This window comes from Vulpes vulpes, chromosome 13 (assembly GCF_048418805.1).
Source record: "Vulpes vulpes isolate BD-2025 chromosome 13, VulVul3, whole genome shotgun sequence".
In the NCBI taxonomy this organism is placed as follows: domain Eukaryota; kingdom Metazoa; phylum Chordata; class Mammalia; order Carnivora; family Canidae; genus Vulpes; species Vulpes vulpes.
This window is the reverse complement of record NC_132792.1, coordinates 158,419,412-158,444,267: the sequence shown is the minus strand read 5'-3', so window position 1 is coordinate 158,444,267 and position 24,856 is coordinate 158,419,412. Positions and strand designations below refer to the sequence as shown.

General features: G+C 60.3%; 1 protein-coding gene across 1 annotated transcript in view; it reads right to left on the bottom strand.

The window, feature by feature from the left end:
- The window catches only part of PKP1 (plakophilin 1), a 43,165-nt gene that overhangs the window by 5,741 nt on the left and 12,568 nt on the right, over positions 1 to 24,856 (bottom strand). The window contains exons 3-9 of the mRNA XM_026018033.2: positions 9,498 to 9,892; positions 6,716 to 6,860; positions 5,638 to 5,845; positions 4,687 to 4,864; positions 3,328 to 3,442; positions 1,612 to 1,767; positions 706 to 882 (exon numbers count right to left, since the gene is read on the bottom strand). Of these exons, the coding sequence (XP_025873818.1) occupies positions 706 to 882; positions 1,612 to 1,767; positions 3,328 to 3,442; positions 4,687 to 4,864; positions 5,638 to 5,845; positions 6,716 to 6,860; positions 9,498 to 9,892 (1,374 nt within the window). The remainder of the gene's footprint in view (positions 1 to 705; positions 883 to 1,611; positions 1,768 to 3,327; positions 3,443 to 4,686; positions 4,865 to 5,637; positions 5,846 to 6,715; positions 6,861 to 9,497; positions 9,893 to 24,856) is intronic.

Genomic DNA, 24,856 nt, shown 5'->3' with positions numbered 1-24,856 from the left:
GTCGCCTGCTCCCAGACTGGCCTGCAGTTCTTGCAGACCCCCAGCTGCATCCTCTCATAGTCAGGTCAGGAAAGTTCCTTCCTTCCCTCCGCTCACCCTGGTCCAGCTTCCACCTGATTCTCTTTTGTGCTAAGTGAAGAGGAGGGATGGCCGGCTGCCTCCCCACCGACGCCTGCAGACCCCAGCGGCCCCGTGCTCCGTGCCACGCCGCCCGCCAGGTCCTCCAGCCTCGCTTTGGCCTCTCCATCTACTGAGTCGGCCCCGCTTTCCTCTAGACCTGCCCGTGCTCCCGACCCTCCATTTCCCCTCTGCCGGTTCCACACACGAGAGACCCCTCCTGCCACAAACATGCTCCATCCCTGTGTCCTCCCCACCCCCCAGGCAGGGCCCAGCGTGGGGTCAGGAGTCACGAGGCACAGGGGACTCCGCGGGCACATAGGGAATCCCACGGGCGTGGGTCCCCCCCAGCCCCCGCCTGCGAGTTCCTAGAGGGGCCTGGGCCGCTTCTCCTTCCTCATCGCTCCCCCGGCACATGTGATGCTGCCTCTGTGCGTGTCTGTAGGAGCGAGCTCCGAAGCCCACGGGTGTCCGACAGGGCTCAGACCCTGGACACGCTTGTGGGAGGGCAGAGAAGGGAGGCGAGCCAGGCCTCGGTTGGAGCGACGGGGGGCGCGGCGGGCGGGGAGGGAGGAGGCCGCTCCTCACCAGCCCCTTGCTGGCCGTCAGGTTCTGCAGGGCGCCGGCGCAGGCCTCCAAGGTGGCGTCTTTCTTGCTCTTGCCCATGAGGTTCAGGTAGGTGCGGATGGCATCCGAGTGGTACAGCCAGCTGCTGCCCTTGGGGTTGGCCTCTTCCTCCGGGAGGGGGCAGTCGTAGTTGTTGTTCTGGGGACAGAGGGCAGGTCAGCAGGGAGCATCTGGGTGCCCCCCACCTCAGGGTGCTGCTTCTGATGGGAGGCTCCGCAGAGGTGAGCGGGGCTGTCTCTGAGGGGGGCAGAGACCATCTCGGGATCCTGGGACGGGTGCCGCAGGCCAGCTCTGCCCAGACCTTCCGGGCGGCTTTGGGGTCTCACACCACGGTGCTTCCTCCCCTCCCGGAGTCAGATCCCGAGCCTGACTCACCCGGGTCTGGGGCCCAGTTTCCATAGCTGCACCCAGTGGGGGGAGCCTGACCCTGCGTCCACAGCCCCCTCCCGCTTCTGGGGGAGAACCTGGGAGGCTTGGGAGTTGGTGGCAACTGGGCCAGGGGGGCTCGGAGGGCTGGCTAGCCCCAAACCTTCCCGGGTCATGGGGAGGCCGGGCCAGACTTGCCAAGCACGCGTAAGAGGGGAAAGCTCTGCAAACGGGGCTGGAGCTTTTGATCTCTGGGTGGTCGGAGCTCCCAGAGCGTGGAGAGCACAGATCCCCACTGTGTGCAGGACGGAAGGCCAGTCCCCAGCTCCCAGAGAGCAGAGCCGCCCAGGGCCCGGGCTCTGGCCTGCGCTTGGGCCCTCTGGCTGCGTTCAGGCTTCGGGGGGTGGGCGTGGGGACAGAGGGGAAAGGGTGGGCCGGGCAGCGGGCCAGCGGGGTGCGTGGCGGGCAGGGGCCCTGGCTCCGCGAGGGGGCCGTGCTCACCATCATCTTATCGCTCTTGTTGCTGAAGCAGCCGGTGGAGGACTTCTCCGTGTAGGCGTTGCGCGCGTTGTACTCCAGCTGGCGGTAGCGCGTGGGCACCTCCGCGTCCAGGCGGTAGGAGAGGTTGTGCAGGATGCACATGCAGTTCTCCACGGACTAGGGGCCAAGCAGAAGCAGGGCGGCTGAGCCTGGCCCGGCCCGAGGGCTTCCCGGGCGCACGCCTGCCCGAGCCAACGAGCCAGGGGCCCCAGGAGGGACGGGCACGGGCAGCCGCCACCGTCTGCAGCAACCCCCCGGACCTCCCCGAGCCTGGATTTGAATCCAGTTCTATCATTTCCCAGCCGGGGTGTGGCTTGCTTCCCCTCCCGGCCCCGGGTTCTCAGTCGTAAAACAGGACTGTGGCACCTACTTCACTGGGCTACTGGGCAGATCAGAAGCGCCTGGAAGCGCCCGCCACGGGGCAGCACATAGTAGGACACGACTGGCAGCGGCCACTGCTTCTACCGCTACAGCCACTGTGCCGGCGGTCGGGCCGGGCTCCTGAGAACACACCTGTCCTGGCAGGTATTCCAGGACTGGCCTTGACGTATTTAGGCTCCAAAGCCCTGGAGCCCCCACGTCCCTGTGATTCCCCTTTCACGGCTGGCTGGTCCTCGGCTCCCCAAACCAGAGGTGCCTGACCTACCCCACGTCCGCACGGGCTGTGAGACCTGAGACACTGACCCATTTGTCCCCTGGGGACAGGCTGGGGTTTGGGCCAGCAAACCCCCTGTCCCAGTGATGCTTGGCCCCGCTAGGGCTTGAGGGCCTCAGGGCTGCAGGGTCCGGGTTACACAGGACACGGGGTGTCGCTTCCAGAGCAGAAAAACGTGATGCCCCTCGGGACCTGGCTGAGCCCCTGACTGTGTCTCTCCTGAGGCTCCGCTGTCACTTCCAGTGGAGGAGGGAGAGACAAAATCTCTCCACAGGGAGACCGTGTGCGGGACCCAGTGCCCGTGATGCCCCGACAGTCCCCGGTCACCTGGGGACCGCGGGACCTCGCTGTCCTCCCGAGTCGCTGTCCTGCCGTGCTACAAACATCTCAGCCCTCAGTTTCTCTTCCCTCCGTGGTTTTTCCTTTCTGTCTCTTTGTGACAGTGTGTCCAGAAGTCCAGAGGGGACAGGAGGGTGGCTTTGCCAATGGCCTCCTTGGGAGGCAGCGGGAAGCGGTGGTGGGGCCAGAGCCCCAGTGCAGGGAGGGTCTCTGGGGGCACGAGCGTGGGTCCTCAGGACCACGGGAGCCGCGGAGGTCTCGGAGAGCTCACCCGGTGCCCGGCCCTCTTCGTGCTTTGCTTATTGTGTCATTGAGCCCTTCAAGCAGCCCATGAGGCAGCTGGGACCACGGTCACCTCTGGGCGCGCCAAGCGCAGACAGACAAACAGACGTCACGGGGGTGTCTCTAAGCGAGGGACGGGGACCTGCCCCTGCCCCCCATGCCCCAGCCAGTGGAGCCCTCTGCACCCAGCCCTCCCCCTCACTGGCCGGTCCCTGGGCCTCCGTCCTGTCCCCAGGCCATGCCGTAAGGGCCCCGACAGGCCTGCCTCGTGGAGCCGGGGACAGGAGTGAGTCCAGGGCACCGCCCTCACGGGCTGGGGGAGGCCCTGAGCCTCGGAGCTCGGGACAGAGAGGAGGACGGAGGCCCGGGGCCGGCGTGGGGTGCCAGCTGGGCGCCCTCACCTTGTCGTCACAGCGGCTGGCGGCCACGCAGTTCTGGACGTAGGCCATGAGGGAGTCAATGAGCCCCGTGTAGTTCCGCATGGTCTGGCGGCCGGCATCGGCCGAGCTCAGGTTCCTGGGGGAGAGAACAGGGAGGGTGTGAGGAGGCAGGGCAGCAGGGGAGGGTGTAGGGAGGAGGCCGGGCGGGGGCCACGCAGGTGGGGGCGCGGGGGCAGAGGGGATGGGGAGAGGCTGGAGGCCGGGGAGGAGGAGAGGAAGCCAGAGAAACGAGGACGAGGGAAGGGAACGTCTTCCGGCCAGTTCTGCGGCGCCTTCCTGCCTGAGGCTGGGTGGGCTCTCATTTGAGCTCAGCTCCGTGCACCCCCCTGTCTGCCCACCTGGGCCCCAGGCCTGGAACTTTATGACTGTCACGGGCTCCGGGGCAGCTGGCAGGCCAAGGCACACGTCCTCCCACCTGTGGGCACCTGCCGAACTGGGGCTGGAAGCTTCGGCCTGCCCAGTTTCTCTCTGCGGGGCAGGAGAAGCGCTGGGAGGTGCCGGGGCCAGGGGCCGGGTCTCAGGATGGAGCCGAGGGGTGCTCGGCTGGGGGCCACGTGCTGCTTCCCCATGGAAGCTCTGTTCTGTCCCAGCCGTGGGCTCCTTCCCAAGCAGCCTGGGCCTATTCGCCTGGTGCGGGTGCCCCATTGAGTCCTTGGTCCTCTGGCTTTGCTCACTGGAGGCCACCGATGGAGGCTGAGCCACAGGAGCCCAGGCCGACTGCAGCCCTCATTCTGGGGCTCCCAGGAGCACCATCAGAGCAAGGCGTGGCCCTACAGGGGACCCATTCTCCGCTTCACCTCCACACCGGCACTCACGAGCCGGCTTCTAACCCCTCTCCGGGTCCCTCCACCAACAGCCCGGGGCCTTGCTTCACTCCCGCGTGGGACGCAGGAGACTTTGCGCAGAGCAGTGCTGCCTTCGTGCCGACGAATATGGCAGCTGGTTTTAGCACCACAGCTGGGAAGTGACTCATTAGGAGCCAATCCGCAGGCTTTTGCCCAAAAGAACACTCTTCAGGACAGTCCATGAAAGGCATTTTTGGGGGGACGGGGGGGCGGGGAGGGGACATGGTTGAACCAGTTTGGCGATTCAGATCCGGCATTTCCACTCTTAGGTTTCTACCTAAGTCGGCGGTGGTCCCTTAAGGAGGTTCGGAGTCCCGATCCTTATGGGGGGGTCAGGGACGCCTGGGGTCTGCCCACGAGGACCAGCCCGCCTTGCATGCTCTCCGCCAAGGCCGAGTCCTGGACGGGATGGGGCGGCCTGGGGAAAGGCCTGGGGCCGGGTACAAAGAGCCCCGGGGACCTGCTCTCCTCTCACCTCAAGCAGCCGGTGGCATTGAAGAAGACTTCGGGGTCCACCATTTCCCGGGTCACGTTGCTGTTGCCATCACACCAGCCGGAGAAGGGGATGATGACCCGGTCGGCCAGCACGGGGAGGGCGTCGGCGATGAGCTCCTCCTTCAGCTCGTCAGTGGACGACAGGTTCCAGAGCAGCCCTGCAGGGTGGGGACGGTCAGCTCCACACAGGCCAGGCTCGGGAAGGGCCCAGCAACGGGTGCCTCCCCAGCCTGCTCCGGCAACGGAGCCCTGCGGAAAGGTCACCTTCCAAGCGGGCCTGCTTGACTACATCTGGCGTCTCCTGGCCCCCTCAGCCCGCTTCCCAGCAGCGTCCCCAGGAGACTGCGGGTTCTAGAGGGCAGGGAGCACCTCGACTTCTTTATCTAGGTTAAAATTAGGAATATGGAAAGTGATCCCGACACACTTGACTGCTCCGCGGCTCTTAATATGAATGTGAGCACTCAGAGTCGCCTAATGTTCTCTGGCTTCCACCTGAGAGTCACCCCAGAAATACTTCTCATGTCACTCCGTGCATGGTCTCCTCCTCCCCGTCCAGTCTGAGGGCTTCAGAGCTCCTTCTGTCTCTGGAGCCCCGGCCTGAGCACGGGAAGGCGCTTGAGACCCCGTTAGTCTGTCTCCTTGACGCCCCTCCTCCCTTCACCTGCAGATCGCAGGCTCCGCTGAGTTTGGATCCTGCCTGGACCTGGCCTTGCACCCTTCGCCTTCTATCTTCAAAAAGACCTCGGTCCCTCGCGGGTGCGCACCATGTGGACACCACTACTCTGGCCGAGGCCGGTACGCGGGGCTCCCGAGGCATTAGCCTGGGGCCGAGTCTGCAGCCCAGCCTGGAGGGGCTGCCCCACACCCCACCTGGGGGCTGCAGCCAGCGGCCCGGGAACCCCGCCAGCCCCCCAGGCCTCGGGCTCCCTACCGGTCAGTTGTTTCTGGATCTCAGTGCTCCCGGTTCTCCTCAGGAGGCTGACAGCCTCTCGGATCCCGCTCTGCCTCCGGGTCTCCAGCTTGTTCGTGACGCTCCGGAACACCAGGTTACGCAGGGCCCCAGCCGCAGCCTGCTGCACGTTCTGGTTGGGGCTCCGCAGGAGGTCCACCAGCTTGCAGATGCCTCCCAGCTGATACACCTGTTGGGACAGGGGGCCCGCCTTGCCCGGTCAAGGACGTGAGGCTGATCGAAGGACTCTACTCAAAGCGATTGTTCTCAGACCCGGGAGTCCACTGCCAGTTCCGAAATATTCAAGTCAACCCAAATAAATACACAGCGTGGGGTAATGGCAACCGGCCAGAAGACAGCAAGATGGACTCAGATGCTCGCTCCCCCACGTCCGCGCAGGAGACCCCAGGAAGGCACTCCTCTGCTCGGAGCCCCGCTTCCCTCCTCGGAGGACCAGGGGAGGGGATGCATACAGAGTCCTAAAGCAGGACAGACCCTCCCCCGGGAACTCTCTCCTGTGGCAGGAACGTTGATGCGGAAGGATCCTGGAATCTCTAGGAAACCCTTCTAGGACCCTACGCCCTTGCGCTGCGCTGCAGAGCCCCACAGGTGTCCTTCCCGCCAGCCAAACTCGGGAGATGGTGAGATCTCCCGTGGGTGCCAGGTGCGAAAGAGGATCAAGCTATGGAGAGCAGAGGGAGGGGGGAGACAGAGAGGCAGAGAGACGAGACAGAAAGAGGGAAAGGGGGTGGGGAGGGAGTTGAAGGGTGGAAAGTAGTCACATTCTCTGGTGGCAGTCGGGAAAGGGGATTTCTGTTGAACCCACGGCTGTTTCTTCCACGACCAGTGGAGGAAACACGCCTGACTAATGTCCACCCAGCTAGAGGGCTAAGCTGCCCAGCTGTGATCTTAGGCAATGCCCAGCAGACCCCTCGCCCCAGGCGGCCAGGCAGGGTGAAGGGGAGCAATTGCCACTGGCCCCCCCCCCCCCCCGAAATGGGCTCAGGCTGACAGACCCAGTCCCTGCTCCAGCCTCCAGGGGAGGAAGGTATGCGGTTACCTGTTGTTTGGCCGATTCGTCCTGGAAGCAGGTGTGCTGGATGTAATAGGCCCCGATGGCCTGGTACTTCTCGTCCTGGGAGCTCAGGTACTGCACAGCCTTGGGGATGGTCAGCCCACTGCACTCAATATCCTCACTGCAGATCCTGTGGGCAATGGGCCGAGGGCGGGTCACAGGGCAGGCTGGTGGCCCCAGGCTGGGGGCTCAGAAATCCCCCTGGATGCCCAAGCGGCCACGGCCTCATCAAAGCAGAACAAGGCAGCCCCGGGCCCACTTGGAGAACGCTCCGTGGAGCAGCTCTGCCAGAGGGAAGAGGCTCGCTGCGATGACGCCCTGGTCAATTAGCTGTGCACTGAGGACAAATGGCCCTATTTCTGCGGGGGCTCCCCACCCACTCGCCATCTCTCATGCCTATGCCCGATGCTGGGAAAATGGAAGAGAACGCTGCGAGCCTGTCCATGCATCCATCTTCCCTCCCTTCTGTCTCTATCCATCGATGCCTCCATCTCTCCCAAAGTCCAGCTAATTCCTCTTCTTCTTCTTTTTTTAAGATTTTATTTATTTATTCATGAGAGACACAGAGAGAGAGAGACAGAGACAGAGGGAGAGGCAGAGACACAGGCAGAGGGAGAAGCAGGCTCCATGCAGGGAGCCCGACGCGGGACTCGATCCCGGGACCCCAGGATCACGCCCTGGGCTGAAGGCGGCGCTAAACCGCTGAGCCCCCCGGGCTGCCCCAGCTTCTTACATAAAAATTCTCACACCCGCTCCATCCTCACGGCACTGCCTTCCTCGTGACCATGAGGGCTCTCACTGGACCACAGCAAGAGACCCCCAGAACTGCCTCTCTCCTCCAAGCTCCCCCATCCAGAGCTTTGCTCCCTTTTGCCAGACTAGCGGCCCTGAAACCTGCTCACTGTGGTGCTCCCGACAGTGGCTTCCCCAGGCTGCAGGTTCAGGTGCAGACCACTGACACCGATAGCCAAGGGCCCGGGTTAAGTTGGACCCCATGAAATGGCGGAGAGCCAGCTTTTTGGAGCCACAGACCTAAACATCGCATATTTCAAACCAAGGCTCTGGCTCTGCTCTGCCTGCCGCACGCTCTCCAGCCGCCTACGAGGTCCACCCCAGACAGACTCTTCTCGTCGCCGAGTCCACATCAGGGCTCAGGTGTGCCTGACTGCCAGGCTGCCTTTCCACCTGTGTGTGTCCTGGTTCCCCACAGAGATGGAAACTTCCCGAGGGCAGGGGCAGCTCCTCCTGGGGCCCCAGCCCCCCCCACTAGACGTCTCCCCAGCATTTCTGGAGGGGCCTTCTCCTCGTTTGTACTAGCCTCAGCCTTGCCATAGTAAATGCTCAGTAAATATTTGTGGGTTTAGTGTGGCATCCTGGCTCCGTTTCTGGAAAAATCACCCAAGGGGCAGAGCTCTCTGGTGTTTCTGGTATCAGTAGCGCTCGTACCCTGCATTGAGAAAATGTCACATCATCTCTAAGTGGCTTGCCATACATCCCCTTCCATGTCCTACCCAGGCCTTGTCCTCTCAGGGCCTCTGGTTTGGGGCAATAAGCCCGGGCTAGATGCCGCCGCCACCCCTGCTCCACGGGAGAGGGCTTCTCAGTCCTTCTCCAAATCATCCCAAGTCCACCTGATGGCCTTTGAGTAGTTAGGAGAGGTCCAGCTTCACAGCGGGGCTCAGCTTATTATGAAAACACTGTGACACAGCGGGGACAAGCACAGGATGCTCTATCAGCTGTGTGACCCTGAGTTCACTTTGCCGTGCGCGTTTCCACCTCAGGAGTTCCAGCATCTGCCTGGAAGGGGCCTTGAGGATCAGAGACGAGGCCTGCGAGGCTCCTGGAGCTCTGGGACAAGCGGTTAATCAGCTGATGCTGTCGCCCTAGGGTAGCTCTGGGCCGTCCCCGACGCTTACCACAGGCCCTGGAGCAGCGTAGATGCCGCGTTAATGTTTGTCAAATGAAGGAATCAATGTAGGAGGTGATAAGGAGCAGTTTGGAGGCTTATGGAGCTCTGAGCCCCGGAGCGCAGGCCCAACGTCCCCCGTCCCCGAAACGCTGTGGCCGTGCCCAAGCCACCCTGTGCCTGTGGCTCTTTACAGGACACCCCACTTCGTCTCCTTCCTTCTCACTGCGTGATGGTCCCTGGGTGTTGAGACAAGACGTGTCCTCTGTTCCTCAGCACTAGCTCCAGTTCCTCGGTTTTTACGTCTGTCTGTCCTGGTTGACTTTTGTCCTGTGAGGTGGAACGTGGCCCCCTCTCCCATGGCCTACATCAGGGCGCGCGGCTTTGCTCTTTCGGGACACGGGCAGAGAGCTGCCCGCCCAAGATCACAGAAGCCCAGTCCCCTGGAGGCCTTGTTAAAGCACACGCTGCCCCCCGCCCCGAGAGTTTCTGAGTCCGTAGGTCTGGGCACGACCCGGAAATGAGCATTTCTCACACGTTCCCAGGTGCTGCTGCTGTCTGGAGGCGCAGGCTTGGAGCCCCGCCGGCCTGGCCAGGTCCTCTCATTAGCCCCGCTCTGTCCACAGCCTGCGACCCTGTAGAACCTCCAGGCTCCTGCATTCGTGTTGCTGTCGGGGTTCGGTCTCCCCGCTTCACGGAGAGTGTCCCAAGGCCAGGAACACCCCCTGGCGGGGACGGTGAACGTCCTGGGGACCGAGGTGGTCCTTCCTATCGTGAGCAGCTGCCTCGCAGAGTGCAGCCCGGCCCCCAGCCCGGCCCCCAGCCTGCCCGCCGCCCCCCACGCAGCCTGGAGGCACTTACTTGGAGCTGGCCCTTGAGTGGCCAAAGGACAGGTCCTTGTTGCAGGAGATGGGTGGGACGTACACGGGGTCCGGCTTGGAGGTGCAGGAGGGCGGGCGCACGGGACACTTCTTGACCGCCTTCTGGCCGCTGCAGGTGCTGTAGAAGCTGTAGCGGTTCTGGGTGGTCTTCTGGCCCCGGTTGCCCAGCGTGCCCTTGCGCAGGGTGCCGCGAGGGTCACAGTAGAGGTCCGGCTCGCTGCGGCTCGCCTTGATCTTCTGCATGAAGCAGATGTCGCTGCCGGCGCCGGTGGTGGTACAGGTGCCCCGTGGGTAGTGCCGGCCCCAGTTCTCCATCTGGCTGTAGGAGCTGAAGCGCCGGTTGTCATTCTCCCGCTTGAGGGTCCCGTTGTAGATCTGCTCAGAGAAAGGGAGAAAGGCTCAGTCCAGGTTCCTGACCGGGGATTCCACGGGACGTGGGCCTGCCCCGGCCTGTGTCACGATGATCGTGGGATCCCGGGATGTTTGCAGTGGAAGGCACCTTGGCCGTCATCTCATACATCATTATTTTTCAAACTGCAGGTTGTGACCCATTATGGATTATGACATCGATTTAGCTGATTGTGACTCTCATTTTAAAAAAATGGAAAAATATTTTTAAAAAATTAAAAAAATAAAAAGGGACAGGGACGCCCAGGTGGCTCAGGGGTTTAGCACCTGCCTTTGGCCCGGGGCGTGACCCTGGGGTCCCAGGATCAAGTCCCACATCATGCTCCCCACAGGGAGTCTGCTTCTCCCTCTGCCAGTGTCTCTGCCTCTCTCTCAGTGTCTCCATGAATAAATAAATAAAATCTTTAAAAATAAAATAAAATAAAATTTTTTTTAAAGGAACAGAATAGCATACGCTGGCACGTAAGCTCTCTGAGTGCGATGCAGGGAGCAGAGACACATGTGGTGCTGAGAAACAGCACAGGGATGCTGGGCTGTGATGCGCTCCTTACTGTGGGGGGAAGCCACTCATCCAGCCCTACCTGGGAGTCAGAGGCCCAGAGAAGACAGGGGACTTCCAACTCAGAGAGGGATGGGCATGTGCTCAGGCCCCCACGTCCCCGCTCGGCCCCCCGTACCATCCCCAGCTACCAGCAGCCTCCAACACAGCCAGCCTCCCTGGGTTATCGGTACGCAGCGTGGGGAAATTCCTCCTTTTTCGGCCAGAACTGTTTTGCACTGTTATTATAATTATTATTATTATTATTATTTTTTGCTGAACTCCTGTTGCCTCTCCTCTGCCAGGGCAAGAAGCAAATGGTAACAGGCCCTCCAGGGGAACCCCTCACAGGCCAAAGGGAGCAAACGCTTCTGCTCCTGGGCTCTCTTTTACAAGGGCTCCGGCCCAGGGGCTTAGGGTGGGGTGCAAGGGGCGGGGGTCTTCTGGGCTTTGTTGTCAGGCTGGCAGGAGGGAGAGGTTGGGCAGAGGCTCCATCTGGCAGGAAAATATGGGGCGACCCCCAGGGCTCTGTGTGAGCTCACCTGGGGAGGCAGGCCCCCCCCCGCCCCCCCGGGGAGAGCCTGCAAAGCTGGAGACTGGGTGAGGACGGGCTCGGAACTGATCTGTGGAAGGGGGGACTTTCCCAGGAGCTCACAGGCTGGTGGTGGGTCTGCGTGCTCCGACTTGTCCTCTGACTAGAGGGCAACACCGAGTCTGCAGAGATAAAGTGTCTCCACACAGGTGCTGACTTGGATCTCACCTTTGCTGGGATGAGCCAAGGCCAAGTCTAGCAGCCCAGAGCCTGCCTGCCCCACCCCATGAGTGTGAGTGCGTGTGTGCACGCGTGTAGGGGACGTGGTGGGGCAACTGGCTCACTGTCCTTCCCACCAGCTGTAGCCGCAAAAGGCTGGGAAGGGCCTTGTCTTGGCCAGTGGCCTTTCATCTCTGTGGGGGAAACGCCCCATGGGTCAAGGTCCCAGTCACAAGTGGCACCCAAAAGTCAGCAGCCACACACTGTTAACGTCGGCAGTGGCGCTCCCACCTCGTCCACCCACACGCTCGGCTGGGCATTCAGGCGGGCACAGTTTTCTTCCCCAAACTGGGTCAAACCAACCTACCGCAAAGGGAACAGGTGTGCAGGTGCCGGGGAGGCCAAAGTGGACAATAACAGGCAGAGCGAAGAGGAGTGGGGCAATTTTCTGAGCATGTTTGACATGGAATGTGCACCTCGCACAAAATATGCAATTAGGCCTCCCCGGCTTTAGGCCAGTGGCCACACCCCTCCGCACTCCATCCTCCCTGGGTGGGGAAGGTGATGATGGCACTTGCGAGAGCAAGCTGAGCACTCCCATGGGGCCGGCTAGGCCGTACATGGAAATGCAACAAGGAGCTCTCTTGTTCTCAGTAAATGACGCTCCTGGACGTCATCTCAGACACCTGATGAGGAGCCCAAAGGCTCATCCTGGACCAAACCCAGCGAAAATGTGATCATGCTGATTAAGCCTGACAGAGGCTTTGGGCTCTGCTCTCCTGTGCTGGGAAAAGGAGCAGCGGGCGGCCCTGCCAAGTCTCGGCGAGGGTGGGCAGCCCCAGGGAAGGGCGCTGGGCGCGGGGGGAGCAGCTGTGGTGGAGGAGGCAGAATGACCCGGTGGGACTGCATTTCCTGACCCCCCGCCAGCCACACCCCAGCGGCGTCACCCAGGCCCCGGTGTCACGGCGGCTGGGGGCTGAGGACAGCCGTGGGTGCCTCCCGCCGTCATGACCCTGTGCTGTCCTTGGGCGGGGGTGGTGGGGTGTAGCCAGGCTTCCTCCTTGCCGGGCCCTTTCCCGTCCCCGTATGGCAGGGGGTCCGGTCTCCCTCCCAGGCTCAGACCAATGGCCCGTGACCTTTCCAGGTTTCTATCAGGCTGGAATCCGGGGACCCCAGCTACATTGCTCCAGCCCCCCAGGCAGAGGGAGGCCCGACGGTCAAGACCAGGGATTCTGGAGCTGCACCGCCCGGGCTGAGCGACGACCCGATGGGTGGCCTTGGCTACCTTAATTAAACACAGCACGCCTTAGTTTTGTTTTGTTTTTGAATCTATAAAACCAGGATTATAATTGTACCCAGTGTGGGAAGAATGCAGTGAATGGATGTTTGTGAAGTGCTTGGGACAGCGCATGACGTAAATGTTTGTTCAGTAGGGACATCTGTGGCCCTCCGGTGCTCAGGCGGGAGACAGACGGTGGCCTCCAGGACCTGGCCGAGGGCTTTATACGACCCGAGCCATAAGAAAGGGGGAGCAGGATCGCACATGGATGAGCCCATGCAGGCTGGTGCGGGAGAGGGGCCGCCCTCCGCTGGGCTCACCCCGCGGCTGCGGAACGGGGCTCAGTAGGGTTCCGGGGAGCGTGGTTAGCGGGTTCGGCTTTATGACGGGGCGACGGGGTGTTCCTGACGTGGGTGCCGGCTGCATGTGGGGCAGGACACTTCTTCACCAGGCTGCGGGAGGGTTAGCTGCCTCTGGCCCCCAGGCCCCGGACGCCGGTCGGCCTCGCAGTCATCGTGCCCCGCGAGGATGCCCGCCCCCCCCGCCCCCCAGGTCCTGAGCGAGCCGCCGCAGCTGGGCCGGAATCCGAGCAGCGTGCACATGTGCCCCCAGCAGCGGGGAGCGCTCCACTGCCGACGCCGACAACGGGGCTCCCAGGCCCACCCCCACACTCAGATAGTGATCTGCTGGCAGGTCCTCTGCTTTGAATACAAAGGACAGTGAGACACACACACCCCCCGTCTGGTTATCTCAGGCTTCCTTGGGAAACTCCAGCCTCCACGGATGGCCCATGCATCGGAACATTCCAGAGGCTGGAAGCTCGACTTCCCGGGCGGCGGGGTGGGCAGAGCTGACCCTCAACCAGAGACCAGGCTGGGCCCGACACTAGGGGAAGCCCAGGGTGTGCCCAGAGAGACATGTTTCTCCACCTGGAAGACCACGGGGTCTCGGGAGGTCGGCACTTGGAGCCACCTTCCAGATGCCCTGGACAGAGCTGCCCTTTGCAAGAAGCCCCTCCCGCCCAGGCCCTGCTCTGCCCCCCTTCTGCTGATGACCTAGGTCTTGGCATTCCCTTTCTCCCCTTTCTCCCCTTCATTCTTGGAAAACCGTGTCATTTATATCCTGCTGAGTCCTGCCCCCTCTTCCGGCTCCTCCTCACGTCAGGAAGGCTCAGAGGCCAACCCTCTCACTTGGCAGGCAAGGAAACTGAGTCTGGGAGGGTGACCAGACTAACACGGACAAGGCCCAGGGCCTCAAAGAACTGACTAGAGTCAGTTTCTCCCTGAGAGAGTCCGAAGAGGCCCCCGACCTGGAGGAGCTCCAGTTGGCCCAAGGTCCTGGGACGCGACAGTGTCCAGCCATTCAGGAAGAGATGGCATCCTTCTGTCCTTCCAACTGAGAATCCCTTCTGACTCCTCCTTTCCCCCTCCCACCACCCAGGCCGCGGCCCCAGCAGGCCTCAGATCGCTGCTCAACAATTCCAGGGCCTCCCGCCAGCCCCCGACTGGCCTCTGGGACCCGGGGGCCTTCCTGGTGGTGCCATCCACTTGACCTTCCTCGGACACAGCTTTCCTTGCTTGACAAGCCCGCTGCAAGACAAACTCACCAGCCTGGGCCCTTGTCTGTCCGGTCACCCCTGCCCCCCCCAACATACAGCTTGATGCCGTCTGATGACACGGGCCGCGGCCTGCGCCCGCCAGCCTCTCCTCCATCCTGCATCGCTTCCCTTGCCCCTCCTCCCAAATCCTGTTTCTCCGAGGCCTCTTCTCCAGTCACCTGCGCAAAGCCTGCTTTGACCCAACCAAGGTCCCTTCTCCGGATCCCCGTTGGGCCCAGAGCCGGACTGACCCATCTGCACACCCCCACTGGCTGTGACCTCCTGCGTTCTTTGGTTGGCGATGGTCATTTTCCCCAAGTCCTCCGGGGTAAAGACGCCCTTCGCCGTGCCTAGAACAGGGCTGGCCTCATCGCAAGCGCCCAAAGGAGTGCCTTGACTTGCCGTGGGAATGTGTGCCGGGGACGGGAATTCGGGCCTCCGTGGGCACAGGGGATCCTTGGCAACGAAACGAGCCGCCAGGAAGGCGGAGGGGTTCCGGAGGAGGCAAGCCCGCGTGTGGGGGTGGCCCCGCGTGTGGCTTCCGGCCGTGGGGGACCGGGGTTCCTACCCTAACCTCTTGACCGGGGCCTCCCGAGCTGGTTGGCTGAGTCTGGAGGGTTCTCCTCCAGCCGCGGCTGACCAGACAGAGGGAGGCAGGCATGTGCTGGGCAGACCGAGATGAAAAGAGTGTCTGTGTCCCCAGCTATTAGCCCATTTTGAAACACGCTTCTGCCAGCAAGGTGGGGCTGGCCAAACCGGCTCCCAGCAGGACACACCCGGCTCTTCCCCAGCGAGTCACACACCCAGCGGGTGCCGGCAGGGCCACCTTCAGCAGTGGAATCCCCACGCCCTCCTCTCCTCCTGAGAGCCAGAGCACACACGCGGGGCCCGGCGAGGCCCCGACAAAGGACCTGTATGGAAAATGCCTCGAGGACAGACCCCCTTTGCCTCCTGCTCCCCCTCTGTGCCCGGCATGCAGGGGCTCTCTTTCGTCTTCCTGGGATTTTAGCCAGGACCGGGCACAGGCGCCGCTGGCTCGTCCCAGGGGGCGGAGGGGGCCTCACGGTGCTGCGCTCCACTTTTTCGGGGGGTCTGGGGAGCTCAGCCTCACTCAGCAGGGGCTGCCCAGCAGGGGACAATCAGGGCCCCAGGGCGCGGGGAGTTCTCTGGGCGAGAGGAGCTGCTTACTGAGCAGTTTGAGTCAGAGAGAGAGAGAGAGAGAGAGAGAGAGGGAGGGAGGGAGAGACGAGAGCCTCTGGGCCTGAGTCACTCAAGGTGGGACTTCAGCAGCAGGAGTGCCGATCCCGGTCTCCTCCTGGGCCCCACTCCCGCTCTGGCGGGGAGCAGGGGGTCCCACCCTGGGCTGGTCCTCCTTTCCTGTCTCTGGCACGTAGGTTCGTGTGGAGTGTGGAGAGCAGGGCCACCCCCTGCTCCCCAAGCCAAAGCCCTGACATCCGGGCAAAGAGCTAGCCCGTTCTGTTTGGAGGTGGCTGTGGTGGTGGGGGGTCTGCTGGGGTGTCCTTAAGGCCAGGGAGGCACGGCCCCATGATTCCATCCCAGCACCCTGAGGCCAGCAGCACCTACTCAGGAGGGAATCCCAGTTTGCAAACCGAAGGACAGAGGCTGGTGGATCGGTCTACTCGGGCAGGTGAGGCACAACAGGCACAACCTGACGTCAGGTGTCGGGCATCTTCTATCACCTGAATTTTTAAAATGTAAAAAAACCCCACCCCCAACCCATGAAAGTTTTGATGCCCGTCCTGGGAGTGCAGAGTTTCTCAGAGATCTGGTTAATAATGGTTAGTGTCCCTCGTCGCCTCTGAGAGGTGGAAACTGGGGGCCTGTATCAACCAGGGCAGTAGTAAGAAATGTGGGTAGTTCGGATCCAGTTTCTGGTTCCAAAGCATCTGGACATCTGCAGCCCAATTAGAAAAGACCATAAAAACCCCAGGCTGTAGCTTGTGGGTCTTTCAAGATGGTGCTACATCCTCCAGGGAGCTCACAGCTCCGGTGAAGGAGGCATCTTGCCCTGTTGGGCTCGAGGCTCCAAGTCTGAGTCCCAGGCTGGTGGGAGGGTCAGGCCCCCGCGGCTCCCGGCGCTATCGGGCACCAGGGCGCAAAATGTCTTGTGTACCCCAGCACCCTGCCGCCGGCGGGCGCTCCATGACATCTGCCGTGGGAACAAACCACCGTGGCCCTTGGGAAGCCAGCTCCTCTCCACGCCCTGCTCCCTGCCTCACTGCTAACCTGCAGGAAAACGTGGATTTTCTGAAAATCTTCTCTGGAATCTCCTCCCCCTTCACATCTGACAAGTGGGTTTTCTTAGCTTCTTAGGACAGGTTTGGGGAGCAAGGACCTAAAGTTTCATGTGTACACATCTCTGTTACATTTTGGAAAGGAAATCCCCGGCAGGTGTTAACCTCTTGTGAGGACAGACCCCGTGGCAAAGGACACCCCCCAGACCTTGGCCATCTCTCTTTCATGTCAGACAAGTCAGAGGCATGACTATCCTGCCCTCCGAGCCCCCTGTTCTGTGGTCACAGCTTTTGAACCCAGAGGCTGACCCCACTGTCCCTATAACTGCTCATCCTGGGAAGGAGCCTAAGAAGGTTTCGACATGAAATAATCCCGGAATCTCAGAGGATACACCAGTTCCTGGAAGAGCATAGTCGAGGGTCAGGACGATCCCGCTAAGTTCGGCACCCCGCACCCCATGCTGGAAGTCCGAGGGCGGCTCAGTGGCCCGCTTGACCACCTCCCACATACTGGGCCAGGAGGTGCTTCCAGACGTAAGAAGAAGAGGGCCTTTGGGCTGTGAAGTGGGGACATCCTCAGGGCAGATGCTTACGTGGCCCAGAACAGAGCTCCTTGGAGACCCCGACCATGGAAGGAAAGTAACTCCCGCTGATGAGGAAGCCGAGAATTTCACATGAAAGGAGGATCCCCCAGGGCTTGGGTGCTGGATCTCCACTCTGGAAGAGGAGCCCGTGTGCCCGTGGGCACACACTCCCACATGCACACCTGCCTACGTGGAGCACTTCCCTGAAGTTCCTCGAACGGACGGTAAGAACGCCTCAGCCGGCGTGGCGCTTTACAGTGTGCCAACAGCTCCCCAGTCGTCCTCTTGTTGGAGACTCCTGTTGACAGCACGTCCATCGTCTCCTGCCTCCAGTGAAGCGTCAGGGCAGACGGCAGCAACCGCATGCTCCCTGTGAGCATTTATTACGTTCATAGAGCTCAAGGCCACCCGGCTGGCTAAGGCCACGCGGCTAAGATGAGGCAGACGGTGAACCAGGACTCAGGTCTCCAGTTTCCCTCCTGGTGTCTGTCCTCCAGCCGCTGGGCCGCGGGGGTCTGGTGACTTGAACGGAGCCTAAATGGCGAAAAGCACCTGCAGCTAGGGGGCACCTGCAGGGGCTCCGCCTGCATCTGGCTAGTTGCTGGCCCTGACTCCTAGGAAGCCCCTTCCCCAGGGGCTGCAGACATAGGAGGTATCTGCCCCCCACCCCCATTTTTGGCCTATTTTGGGAGATCCTTAGAGACATTTAGGAAGATGGTAGCTCCTCGGCTGTGTGATGCAACACCACTACCCAAAGACCTGGGCTGGAAGACCTTTTGCTCCAAGGGACACCGGTGGGCAAGGAGACCTTGTGGTTATGACAACTGGTCTGTCTGGGCCAGGACCGTGAGAGTGAAGGTGCAGAAAAGTGACTGTACCCTTTCAACCACGCCTTATTCCAAATGCACCACGGAGCACACCTAGATTGGGCTGGGAAAGCAGGGAGTCATGTCAAGACTGGTGCCTGAGGCTGGGCCTGGAGTTTCTGGAATTAGCCAAGTCTTGCTGAGCTTCTTCATGCTCAGGGAGTTGGGCCACCCTGCTCCAAGCCTCGGGGACAGTCAGGAGGGTGGAGAAGAGGGGGCTGGGCCACTGGCTGGCTCTGAGCTCCCCTACTTTCCTCACGCTTCCTCCTGCAGCACCCCCACTCTGCTCCTGGCACCATGGGGCCTCCAAGAGTGGATGAGGGCTCCAGACAGATGTGGAAGAGGCCTAGAATCTCCTGTGGACCCTCTCCAGGCTGGCCCCCGGGAGCCCTCCCACAGAGCTCAGCACTCAGGCCATCAACAGACAGTCAGAAACCTCATCTAGGGGCACCTGGGTGGCTCAGTCGGTTAAGCAGCCAACTCTTGATTTTAGTTTGGATCATATCCCAGGGTCCGGGGGTTGAGCCCCATGCCAGGCTCTGCCCACAGCTCAGAATCTGCTTGGGCTTCTCTCCCTCTCCCTCTGCTCCTCCCCACGTGTGTGTATGCTCTCTCTGAAATAAATACATAAAATATTAAAAAAAAGAAACACCATCTTTACCTGAAACCATAAAACTGCTAGAAGAAAACATAGTAAGCTCCTTGACATAACTCTTGGTGATGGATTTTTGAATCTGACACCAATGCAAAAACAAACAAAAAAACAAAAGCAAAAATAAATAAGGACTCCATCTTACTGAGCCCTTCTGCAGAGCAAAGGAAACCATCACCGAAACGAAAAGGCAACCTATGGGAGAATGGGAGAAAATATTTGTAAATCCTATTATCTGATAAGTGGCTAATACCCAAAATACATAAAGAACTCTTACAACTCAATAGAAAAAAAAAACAAACAAAAATCTGATTTAAAAATGGACAGAATAGACGTTTTTCCAAAGAAGATATATGCAAATGGCCAACAGGTACATGAGAAGTTGCTCAACAGCATTAGCTATCAGGGAAATACAAATCAAAACCACAACGAGATATGACCTCACACCCGTTAGAACGGCTAGAAAGAGGAGAAATAACAAATGCTGGCGAGGAAGCAGAGAGAAGGAGGAGACCCTTGTGCCCTGTTGGTGGGGATGCAAACTGGTGCAGCCCCTGCGGAAGACAGGATGGAGTTCCCTTGAATAATTAAAAATAAAACTACTGTGTGATCCATTTATCCGAAGAAAAGGAAAACACTAACTTGAAGAGATACGTGCATTCCCACGTTCGCTGAAGCACGGTTTACATGGCCAAGACGTGGGCGTGATCGTCCACCGGCGGATGAATGGATAAAGAAATCGTGGTGTGTAGGCACATACAATGGAATATTACTAAGCCATAAAAACGACGAAGCCTTGTCATTCGCGACACTATGGACAGACCTTGAGTGCCTTACGCTAAGTGAAATGAGTCAGACAGAGAAAGACAATGATCTCATGGTCCCTCTTACATGTAGAATCTAGAACCCATCCACCCCGAACCCCAAACCCCAAGAACCAATACACAAAACCCATGCTTATAGACGCAGAGCACAGACTGGTGGCTGCCAGAAATGGGGGTGGGGGGCGGCTGGAGAAATGGGTGAAGGGAGTCAGAGGGTTAAAAAATATATATTGTCTTTAAAGGCTCCGTTAAAGAAACAAAACTATTCCGTCGGGTGTGTGGCTGGTCACCTCGGGGAGGGGGCTTCACTCTGGCGATTTTCTCCTTGGTTCTCAGCCTCACCTGACCTGCTGGACCAGCTTTAGGACAATTATCCTGCGTCATGACTTTGCGACCCAGAATCTCCCCAAGGGTGAGACACGCACCGCAGGTGATTGCGAGGTGACATCAGAGCATTTAAGGCACCTCAATAGCCAACACTGAAGCACACAGAAAGCTCTTCCTTCTTCCATTTGATTACCATAAGGAGAAAGTCTAGGTTGGCACCAGTAAGGTTTTTTAGTACTTGCCAGCCTCCCTTTCAGAGCAGAAAGAAAAAAAAGGGGGGGGGGGAGGGAAAAAAAAAAAGGAAAAAAAAAAAAAAAAAAGCTTTATCCACCGGGAACTAAATGATTTGTTTGTTTCTATTCACTAGTACTGGTTATAAGTCATAGTCAGCTTTCATCCAGGGCAAAGCATCCTGGTTTTTTTGTTTGTTTTTTCTCACTTCTGAGTTAGTGATATACATTTTCCTTTCAAAATTTCCTTTGAAATTTAAAATGAAACAAAAAAAAAAAGAAATTTAAAATGAAGTACATCAGCAACAAATCATAGCTGGTCGCTGATTCCATAAAAATCGTGACAGCAGACTGCCGGGGACGCCCGCAGGCTTGGGGAACAGTCGCCCACGGTGGCGAGGGTCCCCGGATGTAACAGTGTGACGAGGTGCTCCGGGCAAGGAGTCGGGGAGACCGGGGGTTCCAGTCTGGGATTTTCCTCGTCCGGCTGTGCGGCCTTGGGCCCTCATCTCACCTTTCTGATCCTGTTTCTCCAGCTGGAGTGCCCTAGAGGCTTCCTCGGACTTGGGCGCTCTAGGATTCAGCCCCCACTGGAGTCACAAACGCCGGCTTCCCCACCTAGCTGGGTGCTTCTGAACAAACCCCACCTTCATCCCCTTGGGGCCTCCCCGTTGTGCGCCCTGCGGGAGAGTAGGACGGGGTGGGTGGGGGTCTAGGGCCCAAGAGCTGCTCCTCTTCCCGCCCAGCCCGTCTCTACCCCTCGCCCCCACCCCCCACCCCATTTGATTTTGTTTTTCAGCTGAGCCTGCTCTCCCGGGGCAGGACGGCCTCCGCAGAGACTTGCCAGGGCCCCGGGGGAGAATGCTGAGCCTCACCCCAGCGGAGGGTGGGGATGGCTCTTCCACCCACTTGGGAAATGCCGCCCCATTTGTCTCGCTGAGCTCTGTGACAAGAGGAAAACTCTGACACCAGAAAAGAGGCATCAGGAGATTTACCCAGGGCTTTGTTTCCGCGGACCTGCTTCCCGTCCCCCCCGCTTCCTGGCTTTGGAGCATGTGCAGCTGGCGGGGCAGGACAGGAGATCCTGACTCACCCCGGCCCACTGGGCCCTGGACTGGGTTTTGCCAAGTCTAGCAGTGAGGCACCGGGCAAGTCCCTGCACTTGCCCGCGGCCTGACGTCCCCGCACGGAAAATCAGAAGACGAGCGATGGTTCCCGCCGATCTCCGGAGACCGAGGATCGGGCGGGGAAATAACCCGCGACCTTGGTGTAGATTCAGAAGGCTGCACCGGCTCATTACTAAATGACGGGGATGCTCGAGATCGGCCGCAGACGAGGGCGCCGGGGCGCTGGCGGCCTGGCAAGCTGCCACCCGCATGCTCACCCCAGAACCTGGGGCGCCCCTGCCCAAAGCGCCTGCTCCTTCCGGGGACTGGGGCCGGAGCTGAGGCCGGAGCTGAGGCAGGACCCCCCCCCCCCCCGCCCCTACAGATGAGGGACGGAGGCCAGCGGGGTCTAGGTCAGCTTGTGCTGCGCACGTTTGCTTTTAATTATATCCCCTCGACGGCGGCTGTTCCCTCCTTCGGTTGTTTCTAACCACAGCGTTAGGACTTTCAAGACTTGTTGGTTGAGTACAGTGGTTCCTGTCGGGACCAAGAAATACCAAACCAACCGACCAAGCACCCAAACAAAACACCAGGCCCCGGACAAAACTCCACTAATTTTTTTTTTTCTGGCGTAAAATAAAGAAGTTTACGATTATCCCCAACTCTTCAAATCTCCCCTCTGAAGTCTCGGAGGCTCTGCTGTGAATGCGGGTGTGAGGAGAAAGAGGGGACAGTGACCACAGCAGGCTGGCTCAGCTCCGACGGCATCCCGGGTCCTGGCCTCCAGGAATCGGAGGCGGGAGGCCAGGGAGGCTCGCGAGAGCTCTGGAGCTGGCACTCCTTGGGGGCAATCGGTCAGGAAAGAGGGCCCAGGTGCTATAGCCGGACCGAGCCCCAGGCCTGGGGGGTCCTGCTCTGCCCACATCCTCTCTGCGAGGGCACCCCCTCTCCTTTCACGCCCCGCTCCAAGCGCAGCTCTTCCAGGGGCCGGGCCTCGTTTGCTCCCCTGGAGCCCACCCTCGGGTGCCCGGGGCACGCACTTGCCGGAAGCACGTCCCCAGCCCTCTGCAAGGCCACGCTGTGGGCCCGGGAGGCGTCCCCTGAGGAGAGACACAGCATCTGGGCCATCAGAGCCGGAGGTGGGCTGAGCCACTGTCTGGTCTGCGGCCGGGTAGCTGAGGGCCAGCGCGGGGTCCCGGCGACAATCAGGGCCAGTGGTGCAGAGGCCCGTCCCGGCCTCCGCGGAGGCCTCCCTGGCTCCCGACCTCAGCAGGAGGAGGGGCCTCCCCAGGACAGGATCAAGAGCCAAAGGATGCCCCACCAGGGGCCCGTCCCTGGGACACCGGATGCAGGTGTCGGCCACGGGCTTCTTCCAGGGGGCGTGCGAGGCCTGGCCTGGCGTCCGTGAAATGACGCCGCGGGCCAAGCCCCCTCGCCTCGTGGGCACCTCCTGTCCCTCAGCCAGCAGGTTCGCTGACTCCTCTGCCGGGGGGAGCCTGGGGCCCCGCGGACCCTCCCACCTCCCGGGCTGAGGGTGTGAGTCACCGGCTGGCAGCAGGGACCTGGAGCTGGCACACGCATCGGAGCAGGAGCCCTGGCTGCCGGGACAGGGAGCCTGGACCACTCCACCTCGCCTGCCCTGGACTTTTCGAGAACAGAGGCCCAGCGGGCCCTGCCTGAGGAACCCTGCGGGCGCGGAGGGCAGGGCCATCCGGAGCTGAGGAATGGGAGCGGGGAGGAGGCGAAGCCAGAGGTTTGAGTCGGGGAGCGGCCAGCTGGAGCGTCGCTGCGCCTGCCTCCTGTCCGTAAAGCTACAGTGAATGAGTCCTGCCGCCTTTCCTTCCTGCTGCAAGGGTGAAACTGCTGTTCTCCTGGTGCTTGGAAATGCTCCGATGAAAGCAGGGAGGACTGCAGAAGCCGTTACCCACCATAGGCCAGAAGCGGGGTCCCAGCGGGAGAAGCGGGGTCTCAGCCAGAGGACATGCCCCGCCCTGCCCCCAGGGAGACCACCCTGCAGGCTGTGACTGCTGCCCTGTAGCCTCTCGCCCTCGGCTTTCACATCCCACAGAGACCCCGAGAGGTCCGAGCCAGCCGGGTCCCTGTCTAGGATCTGGCCCAACTGCCTTGCCCCATGGATGGGAAAGCCAAGGTCTGGAGAGGGGAAGACCACCCCAGATCCCGCAGCCTGTGGCAGCTGAGATTAGAGTCCAGCCTCCCCCTGTGGACCCACCATGCCGGATCCACAACCCTTACTGCCTTTCAGAATAGGAATCGGAATTCTCACCCATTTCAGAGATGGGCAAGCTGAGGCTCAGTCGGGTTAGGAACATGCCTGGGTCATACAGTGGTGAAGGGGCAAAGCCAGGATCTAGATCCAGTGTCCCCTCCACACCGGGGTGTTTTGGGGAACAGACGGTGTTAACTGTGGGTTGGTAAAGATGGTCTCACTGCATCAAGGGCAAGGATCCCGTCATGTCTCTTTCTGGCAGCTCCTCTGAAGCACCAGGCCCAGGGCCTGGCCTTTGGGGACACTCCGGCCACATGGCTAACTGGAGAACACTGTGCTTGGGCTTCCCGTCCCCTATGGAAGCTTCATGCAACCCAACCCCAGTGCTCTCATCTGTAAAAGGGGGCCACCCGGGTGGCTTCAGGTTTGGGCTGGGCAGGATCAGTTCTTCTCAGGATGAGGGTCCCTAGCACGTTGTCCACAAAACTCCGTCACGGGTGTGTCATCAAATACTGACGTGTGTGTTAGGCGAGTTCAGCTAAGCAGGGTTTGGGAGAAAGATTTGCCAGTGAATCCTGGATTACAGTAGACAAATGGGGTCAACAAGCAGGACAAAGGCAGGATTTTCCCTGGTTATGCTGCTGGAGACTCCCACCCTCGGGAGCACGGGGCTGGATTTCGGTGAGCACAGTTGAGTGATTCAATATGACGGCCCCAGGTGTCCCCCAGCCCAGACCTCCCGGCTGACGATGCCCAGGTGGGCCGGACGGTCCAGGTCAGTCCGTCACCCGAGAGCATCACTTGATGTGACTCCCGGAAGACCTGAGTGCTCAAGGTGTGCCTCTGGATTGGTAAGCAGGAGATGACAGAAAAGGAGACAAAGCCATTCCCTGGAAATCAAAATTGTCCACCGGCCTCAGCTTCGTCTTGGACAAACCCCTGCGGTAGGAACCCGTCTCCAGCTTTGGAACAGAAGGGCTGTGCCTTCCGGTGTCGAGCTCTCTCGTCGCCCCAGTTGGTCTCAGCTGACCCAGAGGAAGGTGTTCAAGGGACCCATTACAAGGTCCCCTAACGGGACTCAAACAGCTTCCACTTTTTCACCAGAAGTGGCGATGGCCTGAAGTAACCCTGTTTGGGTCCCCGGCCCGGGAGGGGAGCACTTCAGGGGGGTCCCGTATTTGATTACAGAGGGTGCTGTGGGGAGATGCCCTGACCTAGGCTTGCCACGTTTGGCAAATAAAAATGCAAGATTGGAATTTCGGGTAAATGACAAATGACTTTTTAGTGTAAATGTGTCCCAAACATTGATGGCATTTTATCTGGCCTCTCTGCCCCGACCCCCATTAACCCTTATAGCCGAGTGAATCCAGCTTGAGTTTAAGAAGGAAAAAAATGGGTGTTTCCCGCTTCTTTTGAACGAGGCTGGCTCCTCAAGGGAAGAGTAGGCTTGGTTGGGGGACAGGAGGAGGGAGGAGATGAAGAGATGCAAACTCGCAGATCTCACGCGGGTCCCCAAAACACGGTTGTGGTGTTAAAATATTGAAGCGCACAAATAGAAGACGACGTGAAAACCCCACATACCAGGGCCGTCGAAAGTCTGGAGCCCGAGAGCAGAACTCCACTAGACCGGGAGTTGGGTGGCGGGGCTCTGGGTGCCGTCCTCGTGAGCAGCCGAGCGACCCTGCGGAGTGATCT